The 21,007-nt window shown below is 46.3% G+C and overlaps 1 protein-coding gene across 1 annotated transcript in view; it reads left to right on the top strand.

The window, feature by feature from the left end:
• The window catches only part of elovl4a (ELOVL fatty acid elongase 4a), a 30,860-nt gene extending 11,896 nt beyond the window's left edge, over positions 1 to 18,964 (top strand). Inside the window, 9 exon segments of the mRNA XM_065027294.1 lie at positions 696 to 788; positions 2,079 to 2,266; positions 3,335 to 3,415; positions 6,136 to 6,201; positions 6,203 to 6,241; positions 6,244 to 6,328; positions 7,952 to 8,079; positions 15,571 to 15,828; positions 15,831 to 18,964. Of these exon segments, the coding sequence (XP_064883366.1) occupies positions 696 to 788; positions 2,079 to 2,266; positions 3,335 to 3,415; positions 6,136 to 6,201; positions 6,203 to 6,241; positions 6,244 to 6,328; positions 7,952 to 8,079; positions 15,571 to 15,828; positions 15,831 to 15,920 (1,028 nt within the window). The 3' untranslated portion in view covers positions 15,921 to 18,964.
• The last annotated feature ends 2,043 nt before the right edge of the window (positions 18,965 to 21,007 follow it).

Below are 21,007 nucleotides of genomic sequence, written 5' to 3'. Positions count from 1 at the left end.
GGAACAGTTAGACACCCCAGGATGTGTTACTGAGCTCTACTACTGTCTTCTCTCTGTGTCTTTCTACCAGGGAAACAGTTAGACACCCCAGGATGTGTTACTGAGCTCTACTGCTGTCTTCTCTCTGTGTCTTTCTACCAGGGGAACAGTTAAACACCCCAGGATGTGTTACTGAGCTCTACTGCTGTCTTCTCTCTGTGTCTTTCTACCAGGGGAACAGTTAAACACCCCAGGATGTGTTACTGAGCTCTACTGCTGTCTTCTCTGTGTCTTTCTACCAGGGGAACAGTTAAACACCCCAGGATGTGTTACTGAGCTCTACTGCTGTCTTCGCTGTGTGTCTTTCTACCAGGGGAACAGTTAGACACCCCAGGATGTGTTACTGAGCTCTACTGCTGTCTTCTCTCTGTGTCTTTCTACCAGGGGAACAGTTAGACACCCCAGGATGTGTTACTGAGCTCTACTACTGTCTTCTCTGTGTCTTTCTACCAGGGGAACAGTTAAACACCCCAGGATGTGTTACTGAGCTCTACTACTGTCTTCTCTTTCTACCAGGGGAACAGTTAAACACCCCAGGATGTGTTACTGAGCTCTACTACTGTCTTCTCTGTGTCTTTCTACCAGGGGAACAGTTAAACACCCCAGGATGTGTTACTGAGCTCTACTACTGTCTTCTCTCTGTGTCTTTCTACCAGGGGAACTCAGATACTGGCCTGCAAAGATGGAGCTCACCACACATCTGATAAATGACACCATTAATTTATATAAATGGGCCCTTACCATCGCAGGTAATCCTCACACTCTCACGTATGTGTGTATATCTGTGTCAGTCAGTGCCAGTGTGTGTCAGTCATTGTCTCTCTGTGTGTGTGTGTGTGTGTGTGTATGTGTCATTCAGTGCCAGTGTGTGTGTCTGTGTCATTCAGTGCCAGTCTGTGTGTGTGTGTGTGTGTGTGTGTGTGTATATGTCTGTGTCAGTCAGTGCCAGTGTGTGTGTGTGTGTGTGTGTCAGTCATTGTGTGTGTGTGTGTGTGTGTGTGTGTGTGTGTGTCATTCAGTGCCAGTGTTTGTGTCAGTCATGTGTGTGTGTGTGTGTGTGTGTGTGTGTGTGTGTGTGTGTGTGTGTGTGTGTGTGTGTGTGTGTCATTCAGTGCCAGTGTTTGTGTCAGTCATTGTCTCTGTGTGTGTGTGTCATTCAGTGTGTGTGTGTCTGTGTCATTCAGTGCCTGTGTGTGTGTAGTGTGTGTGTGTGCGTGTGTGTCAATCATTGAGGTTTCGTCTTGATCTTGATCTTGGTTTGCGAGAATCTCAAACTGAGATGACAAGTCTCTTTCTCTTTCTATACTGAACAGAAATATAAAACGCAACAGGCCACAATTTCAACGATTTTACTGAGTTACAGTTTATAGAAGGAAATCAGTCCCAGCCAATCAGAATGAGTTTTCCCCCAGAAAGGGGCATTATTACAGACAGAAATAGGTGAAGAAGACGGATGTGGAGGTCCTGGGTTGGCGTGGTTACACCTGGTCTGCGGTTGTGTGGCCGGTTGAACGTTCTGTCAAATTCTCTAAAACAACGTTGTAGGCGGCTTATGGTAGAGAGATGAACATTAAATTCTCTGGCAACAAGCTTTGGTGGACATTCCTGTCGTCAGCGTGCCCTCAAAACTTGAGACAGCTGTGTGTCATTGTGTTGGGTGACAAAAACTGCATATTTTAGAGTGGCCTTTTATTGTCCCCCAGCACAAGGTGCACCTGTGTAAAAGATCATGCTGTTTAATCAGCTTCGTGATATGCCACACCTGTCAGGTGGATGGATTATATTGGCAAAGGAGAAATGCTCACTAACAGGGATGGGTACAACATTTCTGCAGAAAATGTGAGATAAATAACGTTTTTTTTTGTGCGTATGGAACATTTTGGTGATTTTTAAAAATTTCAACTCAATGGAACCAACACTTTACATGTTGCGTTTCTATTTTTGTTCAGTGTAGAGAGAAGAAATGTCATGTTTTTTTATATTTCTCACCTTTTATCATGCCAGTAAGTAATACTGAGTATATTGTACTGTCCACCAAGACAAGCGAGTGGAGAAATGGCCCCTGATGGACAACCCCCTCCCTACGCTGGCCATCAGCTCCTCCTATCTGCTGTTCCTGTGGCTGGGGCCCAAGTACATGGAGAACAGAGAACCTTTCCAGCTCCAGAAGCCACTCCTCTTCTATAACTTCAGCATGGTCATCTTCAACTTCTTCATCTGCAAAGAGGTGCTTCATCTTTCATTTCAATCTCATCTCGTCACACAGAAACAAATACTGTGTGTATTTGCTGGTCGGGCCAGTTTCTCCATTTAATCGCTAGAGACTTGAGACTAATTTAAGTCGTCTTTCTTTGTCCTCCAAGAGTTGTTGAATATTTTATTTCACTTTTACCTTTTTTTTTGTTGAGCGTTCATAAAACATTTCAAAGTGTAATTTAGTTTAGACTCCTTAGATTCCCTGTTTCCATTAGTTGAAATCTGTCTGCTCTTAGTTCCACTCCTCTCTCTCTCTGTCTCTCTCCCTCTCTCTATCTCTCTCTCTCTGTCTCTCTCTCTCTCTCTCTCTCTCTCTCTCTCTCTCTCTCTCTCTCTCTCTCTCTCTCTCTCTCTCTCTCTCTCTCTCTGTCTCTCTCTCTCTCTCTGTCTTTGTCTCTCTCTCTCTGTCTCTCTCTCTCTCTCTCTCTCTCTCTCTCTCTCTCTCTCTCTCTCTCTCTCTCTCTCTCTCTCTCTCTCTCTCTCTCTCTCTCTCTCTCTCTCTCTCTCTCTCTCTCTCTCTCTCTCTCTCTCTCTCTCTCTCTCTGTCTCTCTGTCTCTCTGTCTCTCTGTCTCTGTCTCTCTGTCTCTCTGTCTCTCTCTGTCTCTCTGTCTCTCTCTCTCTCGCTGTCTCTCTCTCTCTCTGTCTCTCTCTCTCGCTGTCTCTCTCTCTCTCTCCCTGTCTCTCTCTCTCTTTGTCTCTGTCTGTCTGTCTGTCTGTCTGTCTGTCTGTCTGTCTGTCTGTCTGTCTGTCTGTCTGTCTGTCTGTCTCTGTCTCTCTCTCTGTCTCTCTCTGTCTCTGTCTCTCTCTGTCTCTGTCTCTCTCTGTCTCTCTGTCTCTCTGTCTCTCTCTCTCCTCCCCTCTCTCTCTCCTCCCCTCTCTCTCTCTCCTCCCCTCTCTCTCTCTCTCCTCCCCTCTCTCTGTCTCTCTCTGTCCTCCTCTCTCTCTGTCTCTCTCTCTCTCTCTCTCCTCTCTCCTCCCCTCTCTCTGTCTTTCTGTCTCTCTCTCAATAAAGTGTGTGGTGATCTCTTCTATTCTCAGCTCTTCCTGGCGGCTCGGGCGGCTGGCTACAGCTACATCTGCCAGTCTGTTGACTACTCTGACGACCCCAATGAAGTCCGGGTGAGTTCACCCAGAAACGACCCGGGACCTGGGTTCAATCAGTATTTGAAATAATTTCAAAATCTTTCGTGTGGCTTGATGCAATGGACAGGCATCATATAGAATATTCACAAAATTGCAAACCCCCACTCATCTGGTATTCTAGACAGGATAAAGCAAACCGTAGTATTTAAACCCAGTCGGACGCCTGTATAATCAGTAGTACAGGTATGACCAGTAGTACAGGTGTGACCAGTAGTACAGGTGTGACCAGTAGTACAGGTGTGACCAGTAGTACAGGTGTGACCAGTAGTACAGGTATGACCAGTGGTACAGGAATGACCAGTAGTACAGGTGTGGCCTGTAGTACCATGACCAGTGGTACGGGTGTGACCAGTAGTACAGGTATGACCAATAGTACAGGTATGACCAATAGTACAGGTATGACCAGTAGTACAGGTATGACCAGTAGTACAGGTATGACCAGTAGTACAGGTGTGACATGTAGTACCATGACCAGTAGTACAGGTGTGACCAGTAGTACAGGTATGACCAGTAGTACAGCTATGACCAGTAGTACAGGTGTGACCTGTAGTACCATGACCAGTAGTACAGGTGTGACCAGTAGTACAGGTGTGACCTGTAGTACAGGTATGACCAGTAGTACAGGTATGACCAGTAGTACAGGTATGACCAATAGTACAGGTATGACCAGTAGTACAGGTGTGACCTGTAGTACAGGTGTGACCTGTAGTACCATGACCAGTAGTACAGGTGTGACCAGTAGTACAGGTATGACCAGTAGTACAGGTGTGACCTGTAGTACAGGTATGACCACTAGTACAGGTATGACCAGTAGTACAGGTGTGACCTGTAGTACCATGACCAGTAGTACAGGTGTGACCAGTAGTACAGGTGTGACCAGTGGTACAGGTGTGACCAGTGGTACAGGTGTGACCTGTAGTACAGGTATGACCTGTAGTACAGGTATGACCAGTAGTACAGGTGTGACCTGGAGTACCATGACCAGTGGTACAGGTGTGACCAGTAGTACAGGTATGACCAGTAGTACAGGTGTGACCTGTAGTACAGGTGTGACCTGTAGTACCATGACCAGTAGTACAGGTGTGACCAGTAGTACAGTAGTGACCAGTGGTACAGGTGTGACCAGTAGTACAGGTATGACCAATAGTACAGGTATGACCAGTAGTACAGGTATGACCAGTAACTGGGAGATGCTGGCTGGCCTTGATCTTTGCAGCGACTGGGATCATGAAATTAGACACCCGCTCTCTCTTTCCCTCACCTCTGGGAGACGTGAAGAAACACGATCAGGCTTTTATTCATCTGATCAAACCCTCCTATCAGACAGACGGCGCCAGCAGGGGGGTGGAGTCAGTTTTACCTAGCTACTTCTCCATGACGTCTACACCAGGCAGCATGCCACGTCCACACAGATGAGGGGCAGGGGGGTGGAGTCAGTTTTACCTAGCTACTTCTCCATGACGTCTACACCAGGCAGCATGCCACGTCCACACAGATGAGGGGCAGGGGGGTGGAGTCAGTTTTACCTAGCTACTTCTCCATGACGTCTACACCAGGCAGCATGCCGCGTCCACACAGATGAGGGGCAGGGGGGGTGGAGTCAGTTTTACCTAGCTACTTCTCCATGACGTCTACACCAGGCAGCATGCCGCGTCCACACAGATGAGGGGCAGGGGGGTGGAGTCAGTTTTACCTAGCTACTTCTCCATGACGTCTACACCAGGCAGCATGCCGCGTCCACACAGATGAGGGGCAGGGGGGTGGAGTCAGTTTTACCTAGCTACTTCTCCATGACGTCTACACCAGGCAGCATGCATGCCACGTCCACACAGATGATCCATTATACTGACCAGATACTCAAGTGGCCGCTCTAACAATGACAATAAATGTATTTAAAAAAATGGAAGGCAGTCGGAAGGAGGCAAGATCAAGTGGGACCGATCTAGCCAATGAGAGGGCAGATATACGCGTGAATTACAGGTATAGAGTGTTCTATTCAGATCAATTAAGCCTCATGTATCAAATAAGCCATTACAGTTTTTGTTGATGCCACGTCCACACAGATGAGGGGCAGGGGGGTGGAAAGTTTTCGACACTCTCATTGACCTCCATATAAAAAGTCCTTGCTTGGGGAGGGAACCCCATAAACATTGAGTAAAACCCCCTGCTAGAGGAGACACATTTTGGGCCCGGTTTATCCCTTTCACTTCGACCTCTTCCTCTCTGTCGTCAGCAGCACCATTTTGTGTCCAATTGTTGATGATGAAAGGTCAAAGGTCAGGGATCATATCAGGCTATAGTCTAGTCGACAGATTCTAGCTGACGCATAAAACTGCCCCCCTCTGGAGAGGTCATGACCCCCTTAAGTTATGAAATATAACCTGTCTGGAGATGATAATCCAAATCTTCCTGGATGCTACTAATGTCTCCGTCTACACCAGGCCATGCCCCTGTCCCGCCCCCTGCCCCGCCCCCCGTCCCCTTAAGTTATGAAATATAACCTGTCTGGAGATGATTATCCAAATCTTCCTGGATGCTACTAATGTCTCCGCCCCTGTCCCGCCCCCTGCCCCGCCCCGTCCCGCCCCCTTAAGTTATGAAATATAACCTGTCTGGAGATGATTATCCAAATCTTCCTGGATGCTACTAATGTCTCCGCCCCCCTGCCCCGCCCCCCTGCCCCGCCCCCTACACAGATAGCAGCAGCGTTGTGGTGGTATTTCGTCTCTAAAGGAGTAGAGTACCTGTCTGATGATCCACTGGGTGTTCTTCATCCTGAGGAAGAAGTTTAACACAGGTCAGCTTCCTACGGTGTTCTTCACGTCTACCACCACTGCTCCATGTTCACCCTCTGGTGGATCGGCATCAAGTGGGTCGCTGGCGGACAGTGTGAGTATCCCATCTACCTGTCTGTTTTACTTAACCCTGCAACTTCCTTTGGGTCGCTGGAGGACAGTGTGAGTATCCCATCTACTCGTCTGTTTTACTTAACCCTGCAACTTCCTTTGGGTCGCTGGAGGACAGTGTGAGTATCCCATCTACTCGTCTGTTTTACTTAACCCTGCAACTTCCTTTGGGTCGCTGGAGGACAGTGTGAGTATCCCATCTACCTGTCTGTTTTACTTAACCCTGCAACTTCCTTTGGGTCGCTGGAGGACAGTGTGAGTATCCCATCTACCTGTCTGTTTTACTTAACCCTGCAACTTCCTTTGGGTCGCTGGCGGACAGTGTGAGTATCCCCTCTACCTGTCTGTTTTACTTAACCCTGCAACTTCCTTTGGGTCGCTGGAGGACAGTGTGAGTATCCCCTCTACCTGTCTGTTTTACTTAACCCTGCATCTTCCTTTGGGTCGCTGGAGGACAGTGTGAGTATCCCCTCTACCTGTCTGTTTTACTTAACCCTGCAACTTCCTTTGGGTCGCTGGCGGACAGTGTGAGTATCCCCTCTACTCGTCTGTTTTACTTAACCCAGCAACTTCCTTTGGGTCGCTGGTGGACAGTGTGAGTATCCCATCTACTCGTCTGTTTTACTTAACCCTGCAACTTCCTTTGGGTCGCTGGAGGACAGTGTGAGTATCCCATCTACTCGTCTGTTTTACTTAACCCTGCAACTTCCTTTGGGTCGCTGGAGGACAGTGTGAGTATCCCATCTACTCGTCTGTTTTACTTAACCCAGCAACTTCCTTTGGGTCGCTGGAGGACAGTGTGAGTATCCCCTCTACTCGTCTGTTTTACTTAACCCAGCAACTTCCTTTGGGTCGCTGGCGGACAGTGTGAGTATCCCCTCTACTCGTCTGTTTTACTTAACCCAGCAACTTCCTTTGGGTCGCTGGTGGACAGTGTGAGTATCCCCTCTACTCGTCTGTTTTACTTAACCCTGCAACTTCCTTTGGGTCGCTGGCGGACAGTGTGAGTATCCCCTCTACTTGTCTTCCTTTGGGTCGCTGGAGGACAGTGAGTATCCCCTATCCCCTCTACTTGTCTTCCTTTGGGTCGCTGGCGGACAGTGTGAGTATCCCCTCTACTCGTCTGTTTTACTTAACCCAGCAACTTCCTTTGGGTCGCTGGAGGACAGTGTGAGTATCCCCTCTACTTGTCTTCCTTTGGGTCGCTGGAGGACAGTGTGAGTATCCCCTCTACTTGTCTTCCTTTGGGTCGCTGGCGGACAGTGTGAGTATCCCCTCTACTCGTCTTCCTTTGGGTCGCTGGCGGACAGTGTGAGTATCCCCTCTACTCGTCTTCCTTTGGGTCGCTGGAGGACAGTGTGAGTATCCCCTCTACTCGTCTTCCTTTGGGTCGCTGGAGGACAGTGTGAGTATCCCCTCTACTCGTCTTCCTTTGGGTCGCTGGAGGACAGTTTTTAGAAAAAAGGAATATCTTCTTCTGCGTTGAACTGTAGCCCAATGCAGTAATGTGTTACGTTCCCTTTTATTAGAAATTCATGCGTTATTGGTAATTTGGTAATGGACCTCATCACATTATCTGATGGGTCCCCCCCCTCCTCCTTTGCAGCATTCTTTGGTGCACACATGAACGCAGCCATCCATGTCCTGATGTATCTGTACTATGGGCTGGCCTCCTTTGGACCCAAGATCCAGAAGTACCTGTGGTGGAAGAAGTACCTGACTGTCATCCAGATGGTAAGAGATCCGTTTACAGTAACTTGATTCAGATGGATTTACAGTAAAGTCAGTCTAACTTGATTGAGATGGATTTACAGTAAAGTCAGTCTAACTTGATTGAGATGGATTTACAGTAAAGTCAGTCTAACTTGATTCAGATGGATTTACAGTAAAGTCAGTCTAACTTGATTCAGGTGGATTTACAGTAAAGTCAGTCTAACTTGATTCAGGTGGATTTACAGTAAAGTCAGTCTAACTTGATTCAGTTGGATTTACAGTAAAGTCAGTCATGGCATTATGTCATATCATAACTACTGTTTTGCTGGACTATTCGGTTAGTGAACCTCGAAGGCAGAAGCTGGTCATCTTCTCTACCTGGAGAGATCATGGAAACCAGCTGGTCTTCTTCTCTACCTGGAGAGATCGAGAAAACCAGCTGGTCTTCTTCTCTACCCTGGAGAGATTGAGAAAACCCGCTGGTCTTCTTCTCTACCTGGAGAGATTGAGAAAACCAGCTGGTCTTCTTCTCTACCCTGGAGAGATCATGAAAACCAGCTGGTCTTCTTCTCTACCTGGAGAGATCGAGAAAACCAGCTGGTCTTCTTCTCTACCTGGAGAGATCATGAAAACCAGCTGGTCTTCTTCTCTACCTGGAGAGATCATGAAAACCAGCTGGTCTTCTTCTCTACCCTGGAGAGATCATGAAAACCAGCTGGTCTTCTTCTCTACCTGGAGAGATCGAGAAAACCAGCTGGTCATCTTCTCTACCTGGAGAGATCATGAAAACCAGCTGGTCTTCTTCTCTACCTGGAGAGATCATGAAAACCAGCTGGTCTTCTTCTCTACCTGGAGAGATCATGAAAACCAGCTGGTCTTCTTCTCTACCTGGAGAGATTGAGAAAACCAGCTGGTCTTCTTCTCTACCCTGGAGAGATCGAGAAAACCAGCTGGTCATCTTCTCTACCTGGAGAGATCATGAAAACCAGCTGGTCTTCTTCTCTACCTGGAGAGATCGAGAAAACCAGCTGGTCATCTTCTCTACCTGGAGAGATCATGAAAACCAGCTGGTCTTCTTCTCTACCCTGGAGAGATCATGAAAACCAGCTGGTCTTCTTCTCTACCTGGAGAGATCATGAAAACCAGCTGGTCTTCTTCTCTACCCTGGAGAGATCATGAAAACCAGCTGGTCTTCCTTCTCTACCCTGGAGAGATCATTTTGAAAACCAGCTGGTCTTCTTCTCTACCCTGGAGAGATCATGAAAACCAGCTGGTCATCTTCAAGGTGGAGGTAAAGGAGAGGTCTACCTGGAGAGATGGGGGGCAGGTGGAGGAAAACCAGCTGGTCTTCTTCTCTACCCTGGAGAGATCATGATTGGGGGTGGGGGGGGTGGTGGGGGGGTGGAGGTAAAGGAGAGGTCATCTTCTCTACCTGGAGTGATGGGGGGCAGGTGAAAACCAGAAAGGTTGTGTTTCACCTTCTTCCATCAGATTGCCTTCTACATGTCCACAGTTGAATGGGGTGTGGTACAAGGTGTACAGAGATTCGGGGTGGGGGGGTGGAGAAGAAATCAGACCCCTTTGACTTATTCCACATTTTGTTGTTAAAGGACAATGTTTTTTTCCCGACTCATCAATCTACTCACAATATCTCAGACAGGCTGTCCAAGGGACTGGGAAATCGGGGGGGGGGGGGTGGGGGGTGGGGGGGTGGTGGGGGCAAGGTGGAGGTAAAGGAGAGGTCATCGGGGGTGGAGGGGGGTGGTGGTGGTGGGGGGGCAAGGTGGAGGTAAAGGAGAGGTCATCGGGGGTCGGGGGGGGTGGTGGTGGGGGGCAAGGTGGAGGTAAAGGAGAGGTCATCGGGGTGGGGGGGGTGGGGGGGTGGTGGTGGGGGGCAAGGGGAGGTAAAGGAGAGGTCATGGGGGGGTGGTGGGGGGGGTGGGGGTGGTGGTGGGGGGGCAAGGTGGAGGCAAAGGAGAGGTCATCGGGGGGTGGGGGTGGTGGTGGGGGGCAAGGTGGAGGTAAAGGAGAGGTCATCGGGGGTGGGGGTGGTGGTGGGGGGCAAGGTGGAGGTAAAGGAGAGGTCATCGGGGTGGGGGGGTGGTGGTGGGGGGGCAAGGTGGAGGTAAAGGAGAGGTCATCGGGGGTGGTGGTGGGGGGAATGGAAGGAGAAAGAGGAATGGAAGGGAGGGAAAGGGAGAGGGATTAGACGGAGGGGTGTAGGGCTGAAGGAGGCTGGCACTAACAGGCCTTGCTATTTGATCTTATTAGACCTCCCACATAGCACCCTATTCCCTATACAGCACATGACTTGTAGGTGAAAAAAAACAGGTTTTTAGACATTTTTGAAAATGTATATATATTTTTTAACGGAAATTTGTCACACCTGTATTTGGGGGAGTTTCTCCCATTCGTCTCTGCAGATCCTCTCAAGCTCTTGTCAGGTTGGATGGGGAGCGTTGCTGCACAGCTATTTTCAGGTCTCTCCAAAGATGTTCGATCGGGTTCAAGTCCGGGCTCTGGCTGGGACACTCAAGGACATTCAGAGACTTGTAATAAGCGAAGCCACTCCTGCATTGTCATATCTGTGTGCTTAGGGACGTTGTCCTGTTGGAAGGTGAACCTTCTCCCCAGTCTGAGGTCCTGAGCGCTCTGGAGCAGGTTTTCATCAAGGATCTCTCTGTACTTTGCTCCGTTCATCTTTCCCTCGATCCTGACTAGTCTCCCAGTCCCTGCTGCTGAAAAACATCCCCGCAGGGCAGTTTCACTTAGGGGGTGTACTCACTTTTGTTGCCAGCGGTTTAGACATTAATGGCTGTGTGTTGAGTTATTTTGAGGGGACAACAAATTGACACTGTTATACAAGCTGTACACTCACTACTTTACATTGTAGCAAAGTGTCATTTCTTCAGTGTTGTCACATGAAAAGATAAACTCAAATATTTACAAAACAATGTGAGGGGTGTACTCACTTTTGAGATATACTGTATGTCACTATGGGGTATTGTGTATAGATCGATAAGGAACATATTTTTTAATTTAATACATTTTAGGATAAGGCTGTAACAAAATGTGTAAAAAGTCAAGGGGTCTGAATACTTTCCCAGAAGCCCTGTACATAATAATAATAATAATATAATAAGGTTTCAACTGATCCCTCTGTCTCTACCTCAGGTCCAGTTCCATGTTACTTTCCCAGAAGCCCTGTACATAATAATAATAATATAATAAGGTTTCAACTGATCCCTCTGTCTCTACCTCAGGTCCAGTTCCATGTTACTTTCCCAGAAGGCCCTGTAATATAATAAGGTTTGAACTGATCCCTCCAGTTCCATGTTCTGTCTCTATCCCTCCCTCTGTCTCTCAGGTCCAGTTCCATGTTACTTTCCCAGAAGGCCCTGTAATATAATAAGGTCTGAACTGATCCCTCTGTCTCTACCTCAGGTCCAGTTCCATGTTACTTTCCCAGAAGGCCCTGTAATATAATAAGGTCTGAACTGATCCCTCCCTCTGTCTCTACCTCAGGTCCAGTTCCATGTTACTTTCCCAGAAGGCCCTGTAATATAATAAGGTTTAAACTGATCCCTCCCTCTGTCTCTACCTCAGGTCCAGTTCCATGTTACTTTCCCAGAAGGCCCTGTGATATAATAAGGTTTGAACTGATCCCTCTGTCTCTACCTCAGGTCCAGTTCCATGTTACTTTCCCAGAAGGCCCTGTAATATAATAAGGTCTGAACTGATCCCTCCCTCTGTCTCTACCTCAGGTCCAGTTCCATGTTACTTTCCCAGAAGGCCCTGTAATATAATAAGGTTTGAACTGATCCCTCCCTCTGTCTCTACCTCAGGTCCAGTTCCATGTTACTTTCCCAGAAGGCCCTGTAATATAATAAGGTCTGAACTGATCCTTCTGTCTCTACCTCAGGTCCAGTTCCATGTTACTTTCCCAGAAGGCCCTGTAATATAATAAGGTCTGAACTGATCCCTCCCTCTGTCTCTACCTCAGGTCCAGTTCCATGTTACTTTCACAGAAGGCCCTGTAATATAATAAGGTCTGAACTGATCCTTCTGTCTCTACCTCAGGTCCAGTTCCATGTTACTTTCCCAGAAGGCCCTGTAATATAATAAGGTTTGAACTGATCCCTCTGTCTCTACCTCAGGTCCAGTTCCATGTTACTTTCCCAGAAGGCCCTGTAATATAATAAGGTTTGAACTGATCCCTCCCTCTGTCTCTACCTCAGGTCCAGTTCCATGTTACTTTCCCAGAAGGCCCTGTAATATAATAAGGTCTGAACTGATCCCTCCCTCTGTCTCTACCTCAGGTCCAGTTCCATGTTACTTTCCCAGAAGGCCCTGTAATATAATAAGGTTTGAACTGATCCTTCCCTCTGTCTCTACCTCAGGTCCAGTTCCATGTTACTTTCCCAGAAGGCCCTGTAATATAATAAGGTTTGAACTGATCCCTCCCTCTGTCTCTACCTCAGGTCCAGTTCCATGTTACTTTCCCAGAAGGCCCTGTAATATAATAAGGTCTGAACTGATCCCTCTGTCTCTACCTCAGGTCCAGTTCCATGTTACTTTCCCAGAAGGCCCTGTAATATAATAAGGTCTGAACTGATCCCTCTGTCTCTACCTCAGGTCCAGTTCCATGTTACTTTCCCAGAAGGCCCTGTAATATAATAAGGTTTGAACTGATCCCTCTGTCTCTACCTCAGGTCCAGTTCCATGTTACTTTCCCAGAAGGCCCTGTAATATAATAAGGTTTGAACTGATCCCTCTGTCTCTACCTCAGGTCCAGTTCCATGTTACTTTCCCAGAAGGCCCTGTAATATAATAAGGTTTGAACTGATCCCTCCCTCTGTCTCTACCTCAGGTCCAGTTCCATGTTACTTTCACAGAAGGCCCTGTAATATAATAAGGTCTGAACTGATCCCTCTGTCTCTACCTCAGGTCCAGTTCCATGTTACTTTCCCAGAAGGCCCTGTAATATAATAAGGTCTGAACTGATCCCTCCGTCTCTACCTCAGGTCCAGTTCCATGTTACTTTCCCAGAAGGCCCTGTAATATAATAAGGTCTGAACTGATCCCTCCCTCTGTCTCTACCTCAGGTCCAGTTCCATGGTACTTTCCCAGAAGGCCCTGTAATATAATAAGGTCTGAACTGATCCCTCCCTCTGTCTCTACCTCAGGTCCAGTTCCATGTTACTTTCCCAGAAGGCCCTGTAATATAATAAGGTTTGAACTGATCCCTCTGTCTCTACCTCAGGTCCAGTTCCATGTTACTTTCCCAGAAGGCCCTGTAATATAATAAGGTCTGAACTGATCTCTCTGTCTCTACCTCAGGTCCAGTTCCATGTTACTTTCCCAGAAGGCCCTGTAATATAATAAGGTCTGAACTGATCCCTCCCTCTGTCTCTACCTCAGGTCCAGTTCCATGTTACTTTCCCAGAAGGCCCTGTAATATAATAAGGTTTGAACTGATCCTTCCCTCTGTCTCTACCTCAGGTCCAGTTCCATGTTACTTTCCCAGAAGGCCCTATAATATAATATGTTACTTTCCCAGAAGGCCCTATAATATAATAAGGTCTGAACTGATCCCTCCGTCTCTACCTCAGGTCCAGTTCCATGTTACTTTCCCAGAAGGCCCTGTAATATAATAAGGTTTGAACTGATCCCTCCCTCCGTCTCTACCTCAGGTCCAGTTCCATGTTACTTTCCCAGAAGGCCCTGTAATATAATAAGGTTTGAACTGATCCCTCCCTCTGTCTCTACCTCAGGTCCAGTTCCATGTTACTTTCCCAGAAGGCCCTGTAATATAATAAGGTTTGAACTGATCCCTCCCTCTGTCTCTACCTCAGGTCCAGTTCCATGTTACTTTCCCAGAAGGCCCTGTAATATAATAAGGTCTGAACTGATCCCTCCCTCTGTCTCTACCTCAGGTCCAGTTCCATGTTACTTTCCCAGAAGGCCCTGTAATATAATAAGGTTTGAACTGATCCTTCCCTCTGTCTCTACCTCAGGTCCAGTTCCATGTTACTTTCCCAGAAGGCCCTGTAATATAATAAGGTTTGAACTGATCCCTCCCTCTGTCTCTACCTCAGGTCCAGTTCCATGTTACTTTCCCAGAAGGCCCTGTAATATAATAAGGTCTGAACTGATCCCTCTGTCTCTACCTCAGGTCCAGTTCCATGTTACTTTCACAGAAGGCCCTGTAATATAATAAGGTCTGAACTGATCCCTCTGTCTCTACCTCAGGTCCAGTTCCATGTTACTTTCCCAGAAGGCCCTGTAATATAATAAGGTTTGAACTGATCCCTCTGTCTCTACCTCAGGTCCAGTTCCATGTTACTTTCCCAGAAGGCCCTGTAATATAATAAGGTTTGAACTGATCCCTCTGTCTCTACCTCAGGTCCAGTTCCATGTTACTTTCCCAGAAGGCCCTGTAATATAATAAGGTTTGAACTGATCCCTCTGTCTCTACCTCAGGTCCAGTTCCATGTTACTTTCCCAGAAGGCCCTGTAATATAATAAGGTTTGAACTGATCCCTCCCTCTGTCTCTACCTCAGGTCCAGTTCCATGTTACTTTCACAGAAGGCCCTGTAATATAATAAGGTCTGAACTGATCCCTCTGTCTCTACCTCAGGTCCAGTTCCATGTTACTTTCCCAGAAGGCCCTGTAATATAATAAGGTCTGAACTGATCCCTCCGTCTCTACCTCAGGTCCAGTTCCATGTTACTTTCCCAGAAGGCCCTGTAATATAATAAGGTCTGAACTGATCCCTCCCTCTGTCTCTACCTCAGGTCCAGTTCCATGGTACTTTCCCAGAAGGCCCTGTAATATAATAAGGTTTGAACTGATCCCTCTGTCTCTACCTCAGGTCCAGTTCCATGTTACTTTCCCAGAAGGCCCTGTAATATAATAAGGTCTGAACTGATCTCTCTGTCTCTACCTCAGGTCCAGTTCCATGTTACTTTCCCAGAAGGCCCTGTAATATAATAAGGTCTGAACTGATCCCTCCCTCTGTCTCTACCTCAGGTCCAGTTCCATGTTACTTTCCCAGAAGGCCCTGTAATATAATAAGGTCTGAACTGATCCCTCTGTCTCTACCTCAGGTCCAGTTCCATGTTACTTTCCCAGAAGGCCCTGTAATATAATAAGGTTTGAACTGATCCTTCCCTCTGTCTCTACCTCAGGTCCAGTTCCATGTTACTTTCCCAGAAGGCCCTATAATATAATAAGGTCTGAACTGATCCCTCCGTCTCTACCTCAGGTCCAGTTCCATGTTACTTTCCCAGAAGGCCCTGTAATATAATAAGGTTTGAACTGATCCCTCCCTCCGTCTCTACCTCAGGTCCAGTTCCATGTTACTTTCCCAGAAGGCCCTGTAATATAATAAGGTTTGAACTGATCCCTCCCTCTGTCTCTACCTCAGGTCCAGTTCCATGTTACTTTCCCAGAAGGCCCTGTAATATAATAAGGTCTGAACTGATCCCTCCCTCTGTCTCTACCTCAGGTCCAGTTCCATGTCACCATCGGTCACACTGCTCTGTCCCTCTACATGGACTGTGAGTTTCCCCACTGGATGCACTATGCCCTGATCTGCTACGCCCTCACCTTCATCGCCCTGTTCGGTAACTTCTACTACCAGACGTACCGCCGCACGCCGCGCCAACCCAGGGAGCCCAAGGCCGCCAAGGCTCTGTCTAACAACGGGGTCTCCAACGGGCTGTCCAAGGGACTGGGGAACGGAGCGGGGGTGGGGGTGGTGGTGGTGGGGGCAAGGTGGAGGTAAAGGAGAGGTCATCGGGGGTGGACAACGGGAATGGAAGGAGAAAGAGGAAGGGGAGGGCCAAGAGGGATTAGACGGAGGGGTGTAGGGCTGAAGGAGGCTGGCACTAACAGGCCTTGCTGTTTGATCTTATTAGACCTCCCACATAGCACCCTATTCCCTATACAGCACATGACTTGTAGGTGAAGGTGTGGTAAGAGGCTGGAGTCAATTCCATTTCAATTCAGTCAATTTATGAAGAAAACTGACATACAAAATTACAATTTTCCTCATTGGCTTTTATTGGAATTAGAATTTCTGTTAACTTTCTGCGTTTGGCTGAATTGAAAGGGAAATAACCCTGGTAAGAGGTCGCGACGTCTCCAAGGTGACCGTCATTACAACTAATCCAACGTTCAGTAGTTTCTGGTCTGGAAAACAATAAACAATCAACATGTTCTCTCTCTGTACTGCAGTGTTGAGTTTTGTAGCTAGCTAACCGACTGGTTTGTTGCTAGCTAAGTGACTGGTTTGTAGCTAGCTAGCTAACCGACTGGTTTGTAGCTAGCTAACCGACTGGTTTGTAGCTAGCTAGCTAACCGACTGGTGTATAGCTAGCTAACCCACTGGTTTGTAGCTAGCTAACCCACTCGTTTGTAGCTAGCTGATTCACTGCTGTGTAGCTAGCTAACCCACTGGTAACAGTTACACTGCTATCTAGAGACAGGAACACACCACACACACGTAGTTTAAACATTCAATGTGTACGTATGCCTTTTAAAGAATATGACTTACTCATACTGTCATTTTTGTCCTTTATCCAGATTTGTTGATTCATATTATGTGAGGTAGGCCATTGAATTCTTCAGCCCACTCACACTGTTGCCATAAGCAGAGAGAGAGAGAGAGAGAGATCGGTCAGTTTACATGCCCCATAAATGTTGTAATGGTTTATTTTTATCAATAAGACAGACTCAGCCGTTGGCAATCCTAGCCACATATTGAGATTGCATTAAAAACAATTGGAGCTCTTGAAATGCAAGCTAAGCTTTATCCAATTACAACTTGGCCAGTTAGACTTGTTTACTGTACATGCTAATAAAAAAACATCACTCATTATTATTAGAAGTGACATTCGGTTAGAGACAGTGGGATCTAGAAGAGACAGTGGAATCTAGAAGTGACAGTGGAATCTAGAAGTGACATTCGGTTAGAGACAGTGGGATCTAGAAGAGACAGTGGAATCTAGAAGTGACAGTGGAATCTAGAAGAGACAGTGGAATCTAGAAGAGACAGTGGAATCTAGAAGAGACATTCGGTTAGAGGCAGTGGAATCTAGAAGAGACAGTGGAATCTAGAAGTGACATTCGGTTAGAGACAGCGGAATCTAGAAGAGACATTCGGTTAGAGGCAGCGGAATCTAGAAGCGACATTCGGTTAGAGGCAGTGGAATTTAGAAGTGACATTCGGTTAGAGACAGTGGAATCTAGAAGTGACATTCGGTTAGAGGCAGTGGAATCTAGAAGTGACATTCGGTTAGAGGCAGTGGAATCTAGCAGAGACATTCGGTTAGAGACAGTGGAATTTAGAAGTGACATTCGGTTAGAGACAGTGGAATCTAGAAGTGACATTCGGTTAGAGGCAGTGGAATCTAGAAGTGACATTCGGTTAGAGGCAGTGGAATCTAGAAGTGACATTCGGTTAGAGACAGCGGAATCTAGAAGCGACATTCGGTTAGAGACAGTGGAATCTAGAAGAGACAGTGGAATCTAGAAGCGACATTCGGTTAGAGACAGTGGAATCTAGAAGAGACAGTGGAATCTAGAAGAGACAGTGGAATCTAGATGAGACAGTGGAATCTAGAAGAGACAGTGGAATCTAGAAGAGACATTCGGTTAGAGGCAGTGGAATCTAGAAGCGACATTCGGCTAGAGACAATGGAATCTAGAAGCAACATTCGGTTAGAGACAGTGGAATCTAGAAGAGACATTCGGCTAGAAACAATGGAATCTAGAAGGAACATTCAGTTAGAGGCAGTGGAATCTAGATGAGACAGTGGAATCTAGAAGAGACAATGGAATCTAGAAGAGACATTCGGTTAGAGACAGTGGAATCTAGAAGAGACATTCGGTTAGAGACAGTGGAATCTAGAAAGACATTCAGTTAGAGACAGTGGAATCTAGAAGAGACATTCGGTTAGAGACAGTGGAATCTAGAAGAGACATTCGGTTAGAGACAGTGGAATCTAGAAGAGACATTCGGTTAGAGACAGTGGAATCTAGAAGAGACATTCGGTTAGAGACAGTGGAATCTAGAAGAGACATTCGGTTAGAGACAGTGGAATCTAGAAGAGACATTCAGTTAGAGACAGTGGAATCTAGAAGAGACATTCGGTTAGAGTGGAATTTTGTCCGAAATGTTTCCTTGTTTTTTTATTTCACTGTTCTGTCCTGGTTGCCTCCACATACAATATCACTAGTTGTCTTACTCAGTGAACGTGGAGCTGTTGAGCAGAGCCAAGTAGACATACAGTAACTGTGAAGACGCCGCTAATGGAATATCAGGCAAATCAAACAACTAGTCAACTGGGAGACGCTGTTTAATCAACCAATCAAATCGAATGATCGATTGCTGGATTGATTTGATACGCTGTTTAGGCGATATCAGCTTGTCAATGTGTTTAGTTAGTGTACTGTATATACTGCTACTGAAGGACCGTGTGCTCTACCTAACCGTGACACGTGTAGAGTACAACACCACACAGTCTACTCTAGAGCAGCAAATTCAACCATGGTATCACGTCATGTAATAAGATGTTATATCTTGTTTTTTTTATTGATTTTTATTGTTCCTGTCTTAAATATAAATAGTTGTTTTCTCTTCTTCTTCTGAATGGCAAAGTGCTCGTCTGTGTTTTAGTGTTCATGAAGACTTGTTTTATTTGTATTTTATTGCGTGTTGTATATATTATACGCTGTGTGATTTTGTACATTTTGTGCTTTTTTTGGGGGGGGGGGCGGAAAAGTTCCCAACTGAATGCCATGATGAGCAGATATTTCTCTTGCACGTTCTTTTCAAAATGATCATGACTTGTTTCAAAACTCATAGATACAAATAAACAGAATGCCTGTACATACAATATGTGTTGTCTCTCCTTCAGCCATTTTTAAAAGATATTGTATTGTATGTCTGCGAATGTATTACTGCTCAGGGGACACGAATGGAGGGTGTAAATCCTCACTGCTCTCTGGACCCAAGGTCATGTTGAGGCTTGGTCATTCTGAGTAGAGTGCCTTGTCATTCTTCTGAGTGAACACCAGAGGGCGAAGTGGTCATTCTGAGTAGAGTGCCTTGTCATTCTTCCAAGTGAACACCAGAGGGCATAGTGGTATCTAACCTGTATGTCCACCATGTTTCTATCTCCTATCTAGTCCAGTCCAGTATCTAACCTGTATGTCCACCATGTTTCTATCTCCTATCTAGTCCAGTCCAGTATCTAACCTGTATGTCCACCATGGTTCTTTCTCCTATCTAGTCCAGTCCAGTATCTAACCTGTATGTCCACCATGTTTCTATCTCCTATCTAGTCCAGTCCAGTATCTAACCTGTATGTCCACCATGTTTCTTTCTCCTATCTAGTCCAGTCCAGTATCTAACCTGTATGTCCACCATGTTTCTTTCTCCTATCTAGTCCAGTCCAGTATCTAACCTGTATGTCCACCATGTTTCTTTCTCCTATCTAGTCCAGTCCAGTATCTAACCTGTATGTCCACCATGTTTCTATCTCCTATCTAGTCCAGTCCAGTATCTAACCTGTATGTCCACCATGTTTCTATCTCCTATCTAGTCCAGTCCAGTATCTAACCTGTATGTCCACCATGGTTCTTTCTCCTATCTAGTCCAGTCCAGTCCAGTATCTAACCTGTATGTCCACCATGTTTCTATCTCCTATCTAGTCCAGTCCAGTATCTAACCTGTATGTCCACCATGTTTCTTTCTCCTATCTAGTCCAGTCCAGTATCTAACCTGTATGTCCACCATGTTTCTATCTCCTATCTAGTCCAGTCCAGTATCTAACCTGTATGTCCACCGTGGTTCTATCTCTATCTATCTAGTCCAGTCCAGTATCTAACCTGTATGTCCACCGTGGTTCTATCTCCTATCTATTCCAGTCCAGTATCTAACCTGTATGTCCACCATGGTTCTATCTCCTATCTATTCCAGTCCAGTATCTAACCTGAATGTCCACCATGTTTCTATCTCCTATCTAGTCCAGTCCAGTCCAGTATCTAACCTGTATGTCCACCATGTTTCTATCTCCTATCTAGTCTAGTCCAGTCCAGTATCTAACCTGTATGTCCACCATGTTTCTATCTCCTATCTAGTCCAGTCCAGTATCTAACCTGTATGTCCACCATGTTTCTATCTCCTATCTAGTCCAGTCCAGTCCAGTATCTAACCTGTATGTCCACCATGTTTCTATCTCCTATCTAGTCCAGTCCAGTCCAGTATCTAACCTGTATGTCCACCATGTTTCTATCTAACCCTATCCATGTTTCCAGTCCAGTCCAGTATCTAACCTGTATGTCCACCATGTTTCTATCTCCTATCTAGTCCAGTCCCAGTATCTAACCTGTATGTCCACCATGTTTCTATCTCCTATCTAGTCCAGTCCAGTATCTAACCAGTATCTAACCTGTCTAATGTCCACCATGTTTCTTTCTCCTATCTAGTCCAGTCCAGTATCTAACCTGTATGTCCACCATGTTTCTATCTCCTATCTAGTCCAGTCCAGTCCAGTATCTAACCTGTATGTCCACCATGTTTCTATCTCCTATCTAGTCCAGTCCAGTATCTAACCTGTATGTCCACCATGTTTCTATCTCCTATCTAGTCCAGTCCAGTATCTAACCTGTATGTCCACCATGTTTCTATCTCCTATCTAGTCCAGTCCAGTCCAGTATCTAACCTGTATGTCCACCATGTTTCTTTCTCCTATCTAGTCCAGTCCAGTATCTAACCTGTATGTCCACCATGTTTCTATCTCCTATCTAGTCCAGTCCAGTATCTAACCTGTATGTCCACCATGTTTCTTTCTCCTATCTAGTCAGTCCAGTATCTAACCTGTATGTCCACCATGTTTCTTTCTCCTATCTAGTCCAGTCCAGTATCTAACCTGTAT

Source organism: Oncorhynchus nerka, linkage group LG14 (genome assembly GCF_034236695.1).
Source record: "Oncorhynchus nerka isolate Pitt River linkage group LG14, Oner_Uvic_2.0, whole genome shotgun sequence".
NCBI classification, from domain to species: domain Eukaryota; kingdom Metazoa; phylum Chordata; class Actinopteri; order Salmoniformes; family Salmonidae; genus Oncorhynchus; species Oncorhynchus nerka.
Note: the sequence above shows the minus strand (reverse complement) of the source record. Positions and strands in the feature narration are given on the sequence as shown.